Here is a 6,044-nt window from a genome sequence, read left to right as displayed (position 1 = left end):
GGAGGAGTGGCTGCCAGAGGAGGAGCAGCTGGGACTGAGTCATGGCAGGAAATAGGAGGGAGGGAGTTATCCCGAGATAGCTGTATAAAAGGAGAAGGAACCAGCCCTGAGGTTCACAACAGCCGTAACAGCAACTGGAGAAGCAGGCTCCCAGCAGCCCAGCCCTTCAAATCCAGATCTGCCTGAGACAGTCCACCTTCTGGGTGCCACTGACCAGTCTTTGCCCCAGAATGGGGACCATGTCCAGAGCAGCCTTGGTCTTGGCCTGTCTGGCTGTTACTTCTGTAGCTTCTGAGGGAGGTGAGTTGGGGTTGGAGCCAGCGCTTGGGAAGAGGCCCTGACCGGTGTGGGCCTGGGGCCGGGGTCCAGCCATCCTCTAAATGGCTCATCACCAGCAGGGTGATTGTATCCCTGGCCTTGCATTTCTGAGCAGACTGAAGGTGGGCCTGGGCACTGGAGCCTTTAAACAGGGAGGGGAGCAGGTGGACGGGAGGAGAGGGGTTCCTGGAGATTGCTGTCAAGAGACATAAAATTGGGAGTCAAATGGACAACTCTTCAGTGGGTGGGTGGATTCCCAGAGTGAAGGGGTTCTGCCTCAGGAAGATGTATATATGGGGCCTATCAAGCAGGGGAGGGAGAAAGAATGGGGCCCCCAGGCTGCTCAAAACTGGTTTGTTGACCCAGAGAGCCTTGACTGACTCCTTGTCCGGTTAGGAGAAGAGTTGAGAGGGTGTCCATCCCCAGGGGACCAGACACAGTCACTCTATCTAGCACACACACATCATCTGCTGGATGCTGGACAAAATGCTACCGAGGGATACTGTTGAGATCTGGTCTCTGTAAGGCCTGTCTCCTTGCTCCTCCTAGGCAGATGAGCTATAGGCGATTCCTTTCCCTGTGGCTGTGGGGCGATTTGCCTCAGGAGTCCTGAAACATCCCAGTCCCCAGGTCCTAAATTGAGACCTAAGCTAAGGAGGGTCTGGGACCAGCTGAAGGGGAGGCACTTTAAGTTCGAGGTGGGCTTCTTATTAGAAGGCCCACAGATGTTTAAACAGCCTGGAGGAGATGAGCAGATGAAACCCCAACCAGTTCAAAGTCCAGACTTGCTCCTCTGGAAAACTAGAGACGCATAGCAGCTGAGAGGCCGAGAGGAAGAGACCAAAAGCCCTAAGGGAGAGACACTGACAGGAGATGAGGGCCTCCACCACCCCACTCCTCCTACCCTCAGCCCCATATGTCACATTCCCTTCAGGCCTGGACTCAGGAGACCCGAGGCTTTGAGCCTGGTAGAAGAGAGGCTGTCAGAATATCATAGCTTTCTCAGAACCCAGCTGGTCACGTCCAGGTGTGGGGGGGAGGGGGTGGATTCATCAGGGAACATGGGACAGGAGCAATACAGAAGGGCTTCTGGTGTGTTGGTTGTGTTGCCCATACCCTTGATATCTACTGCCCCCACATCCTGTGCTTAGGGCCAAGAAAGGGCTCCTCAACCCACCCCTGACTCACCTTTCATGTTCCAGGCTTCAAGGCTCCAGGGCAGACGGAGCTGGGGCCAGAGCCCCTCACCTACCACACTCAAGAAGGTAAGAGTGTGGGGGAGCAGCATGGGATGGGGGTGCTAGGAGAGACTGTCAGCTCTGACCATCTCCCCTCTTACCTCTAGTTGGCTATGCAGCACCCCCCTCCCCACCCCGGACCAGAGACCTCCCTGTGGATCACCCTGACGCCCTTCAGCATGGCTCTCACTTTGAGGGACAGAGTGAAGGTAAGTCCACCATGCACCCTCCTCAGCCCTCCAGGTTTCTAGTCTGGCTTACTTCCCGTTCTTTAGATGGGGAGGGGTGAGAAGGTCCTGCCCACTCCTTGCCCTGGCTGGGAGAAGGGGTGGTCTACTCACATACTCCCCCTTCTCTAGTGCAGCCCCCTCCTTCTCGGGAAGCCATCCCTGCCCAAGAGGAGTTGCCCCCTCCCCAACTCCCTGTGAAAAAGAAAGGTGAGTGTTGCCCATTTCTTCACCCCCAGCCCACTACAGTCTTGCTGCCATCAGTCTGATCCTTGCTTCTTTGTGCCCTCACTCCTGTCTTGTAGTGGATCCCCCTCTCCCTCAGGAAGCCATCCCCCTCCAAGAAGAGCTGCCCCCTCCCCAGGTCCCTGTTGAACAGAAAGAAAGTAAGTGACTCCCTCTCCTCGTTACCCTCCTCCTGCCTACCCATGGGCTTTGGGGGCTCTGCCATTTGCTAGCTGTGTAACATTGGGTAAGTTGTCTCTCCGAGCCTTAGTTTCCTCATCTATAAAAATGGGGAAATAAGACCTATTTTTATAAAGTTATGAGATTAAGTGGCATAAAAGTAGCATTTATTTTCACTTGCTTCTATACTGACTTCCTCCTTATGAGTGGCAGCTGGCCCGGTCCCCCCTCTTCTAGCCCATCCCAACATGGCTTCTGCTTACACATCTCCTATCCCAGCAGACCCACCTCTCCTACATCGGGAGGAAATGACCTTCCCATCTAAGCAGAGAGAGGGTGAGTGACAGCTCTGGTCTGTCCATCCCTCTGCTTTAGTGCTCAGGACCCTGGGGAGGGAGGCAAGGAGCCTGAGCCTTGGGAAGCAGCACAGGGACCAGGCCTGATTTATGGGGGCTATAAGGGGACACCTTTCATGCCCCTGTTCTTTTTCCTTTCCATCAGTCATTCTGAAGGTAAAAGCCACAAGTTCATTTCTATCTCTTTCCCCCCATATCGTCCCAACCCTTTCTCCTCCACTCCCAAGTTCTTTCAATCCTCCCAGCTCATCCAGACTTTCTCTGTCCCTCTACTCATTCCCCTTCCCAATCTGTTTTCTCCATTCTAGAAAAGCCAGCTCCTTTCACGGACCGTAGCGCCTCTGAGCCTGAGTCTTGGAATCCAGCCCTGCACTGCCAACAGGGCAGATCCCGAGGGGGCTGGGGCCATCGGCTTGATGGCTTCCCCCCTGGGCGGCCTTCTCCAGACAATTTGGACCAGATCTGCCTTCCTAATCGTCAGCATGTGGTGTATGGTCCTTGGAACCTGCCGCAGTCTGGCTTCTCCCACCTCACTCGCCAGGGTGAGACCCTCAATTTGCTGGAGACTGGATATTCCCGCTGCTGCCGCTGTCACAGCCACATAAACCGCTTGGACTGTGCAAAACTCGTGGTAAGGGTTGGGCTCTTGATGCCAGGGGTGTCCCTTAACCTCCAGACAGTATGTGTGTGTTTGAAGGACTTCTAGGCCTGAGTATGTAGGAAACTCAGGACCTTTTTCTTGGCCCTACCTTGGGCCTCCCCAGTATGCTGGGAGGGCAGAGGACAGCCTCTACTTCTTTCTTATCTACCTGCCCAGGGTCCTTTTCTGGAGCCTGGGAGGAAGACAGGAATGTGGACAATGGGCTGCTGGGCTGATCCATCCCTCTTGCTCTAGTGGGAGGACGCAATGACCCGATTCTGTGAGGCCGAGTTCTCGGTCAAGACCCGACCCCACCGGTGCTGCAAACAGCAGGGGGAGGCTCGACTCTCCTGCTTCCAGGAGGAAGCTCCCCGGCCACACTACCAGCTCCGGGTCTGCCCCAGCCACCAGGCTGGTATATCCTCGGGCCCCGAGCTGCCTTTCCCCCCTGGGGTACCCACACCGGACAATGTCAAGAACATCTGCCACCTAAGACGCTTCCGTTCTGTGCCGCGCAACCTCCCAGCTACTGACCCCATCCAAAGACAGCTGCAGACGTTGACCCGGCTAGAGGGGGAGTTCCAGCACTGCTGCCGGCAGGGGTACAACCACACCTGTACACGGAAGGCCGTAAGTGGGCATCCCGGTCCCACGAGCCTGTCTGCCTGCCCGCCCGTCTCCGACCTCTGACCCTGCTCATCCATTCGTCCATGCACCTCCCCAGTGTGAGCACGTCTGCCCGTTCATCTGCTGGCAAGTGTCCGTCCATCCACTGCATTCGTCATTTGAGTCTGTTCATCTTGAGCCTCCATCCTGCACTCCTGGCCTCGTCTACCCATGATCCCACACATGCACCCATGTGCCATCCATCCGTGCAGCTCTGGCCTTGTCTGACCCCCTCGTCTGCCATTGCCGCTCCTGTCCTGTGGCCGGCTCCAAGCCTCATTTGTGCTTCCATCCTTCCACCTCCCAGCACCATACATCCACAGCTGCCCATCGTTGTCCTCTGGTCCCTTGCCCTTCCCTTTCAGCACCTGTGGCCGGGTCCCTCATTTCGTAGCATAGGGCAGTAAGGGAAGCAGAGGGTCAGAAGAGAAGGGGCCAAGTGTCCAGGCTTCTGACTTCCCTCTCTCTGGCCCACAGTGGGAGGATGCCCTTGATGGGTACTGTGATCGGGAACAGTCTGTCAAGACCCACCACCACTTGTGTTGCCACTACCCTCCTAGCCCTGCCCGCGATGAGTGCTTTGCCCGTCAGGCTCCCTACCCTAACTATGACCGGGACATCTTGACCCTTGACCTCAGCCGAGTTACCCCCAACCTCATGGGCCATCTCTGTGGAAATGGAAGAGTTCTCAGCAAGCAGTGAGTCTTGCCCGGTTCTTTCCCAACTCTCTTCCCTTCCCCAGAACCTCCCTTCTGGGGCACCCTCTGGGGCACTCTTGGTAAGAGCAAAACCATGGTCTCCAAGCACCATTTTGATGCCTAGGGATGCCTAAAGACCCTGACCCCTTCCCCTTTCCCCCCAACATAGTAAACAGATTCCTGGGCTGATCCGGAACATGACTGCCCACTGCTGTGACCTGCCACTTCCAGAGCAGGCCTGCTGTGCTGAGGAGAAGGTGAGCGGGGGCAGCAGGAGGTCGTAGTCTCCAAAAAAAGGCAGGGGAGGGGGGAGAGAGGGCTAGAACTGCTGACTACCCCTTCTCTCTAGTACCTCAGACCAGCCCACAGAAATAAAGAGGACTAGTGGGGAAGATCTTTCTTGATTCCCGAAGTCTTCACTCCTTACCTGATCTGCTCCCCTACCTCTAAGTTATTTTGCCTTTTCTGGGCCTCAAGCTTCAGGCATTTCCAGATGTGCACATATGTCTGCCACAAGGAATCTAGCTGTGCAAGGCAGCCTGGAACTCTCTCTGGGCCCCAGGGAGACAGTACTGGAAGCTGAGGGAAGAGGGACTTTGAACACCCAAGTATTGATGCTTGACCTCAGACACCCCCCTCCCCATCATCTCTGCTTTACTTTTCTCCTTCAGAAATTGGCCTTCATTGAGGACCTGTGTGGTCCGCGACATAACTTCTGGCGAGACTCTGCCCTCTGCTGTAACCTGAATCCTGGAGATGAGCAGACCAACTGCTTCAACACTTATTATCTGAAGAATGTCGCTCTAGTGGCTGGAGACAATGGGGATGACAAGGGCCAGGGAGAGAAGGGCCAACTCGGGGAAGAAATACCAGCCCCACCCCTGAGCCCAAGGAAGAGTGAGTCACCCCAGAGCCTTGGAGGATCAGATTGGGGGAACCCCACCCTGCTTGAACACTCATTACAGTAAACACCTCTTGGATTTGGCATCCTCATTGTCTTTAACGTCTCACATACAAACACACCCTCCTAAGCCTGCTTGGATTTTCTTGAGGGATTGGCCCCTGAGGCCCACTGCCCTGCCCCTACTGACTGAACAGAACTATTCCACAGGCTATGATGGTACCATAACTAAATGGCTTAACTTCACTATTTGTCATCTTGAATTTATTCACGTATTTGAAAAGGAGTGTCACCTTGTTAGCTATCATCATTTAAAGGAAAAAAAAAAATATGGTTTAATGTCTTTGGTGAGTCCCAAAAGTACCACAGCCCAGCCTAATATTTTAATTTAGTTTAATTTAATTCTATTGGGGGAGCAGAGGGAGAGAGAGAATCTTTTTTTTTTTAAGATTTTATTTATGTATTTGACAGAGAGAGACACAGGAAAAGAGGGAACACAAGCAAGGGGAGTGGGAGAGGGAGAAGGTGGCTTCCCACCGAGCAGGGATCCTGATGTGGGGCTTGATCCCAGGACCCTGGGATCATGACCTGAGCT

The 6,044-nt window shown here is 54.6% G+C and overlaps 1 protein-coding gene across 1 annotated transcript; it reads left to right on the top strand.

Moving 5' to 3' along the window:
• Window positions 1–79: 79 nt before the first annotated feature.
• On the top strand, window positions 80–5,695 carry ECM1 (extracellular matrix protein 1). Its single transcript, XM_025858331.2, is given in 11 exon segments — window positions 80–300; window positions 1,521–1,583; window positions 1,664–1,765; window positions 1,916–1,993; window positions 2,089–2,169; window positions 2,853–3,175; window positions 3,440–3,814; window positions 4,328–4,548; window positions 4,718–4,805; window positions 5,220–5,397; window positions 5,400–5,695. Coding segments are annotated over 11 exon segments (1,629 nt in total). The 5' UTR covers window positions 80–230; the 3' UTR covers window positions 5,450–5,695.
• Window positions 5,696–6,044: the final 349 nt, after the last annotated feature.

Source organism: Callorhinus ursinus, unplaced genomic scaffold, assembly GCF_003265705.2.
Source record: "Callorhinus ursinus isolate GAN/ISIS: 27379988/994484 unplaced genomic scaffold, GSC_fseal_2.0 scaffold90, whole genome shotgun sequence".
Lineage (NCBI taxonomy): Eukaryota > Metazoa > Chordata > Mammalia > Carnivora > Otariidae > Callorhinus > Callorhinus ursinus.
This window is presented reverse-complemented; position numbering and strand designations above follow the sequence as displayed.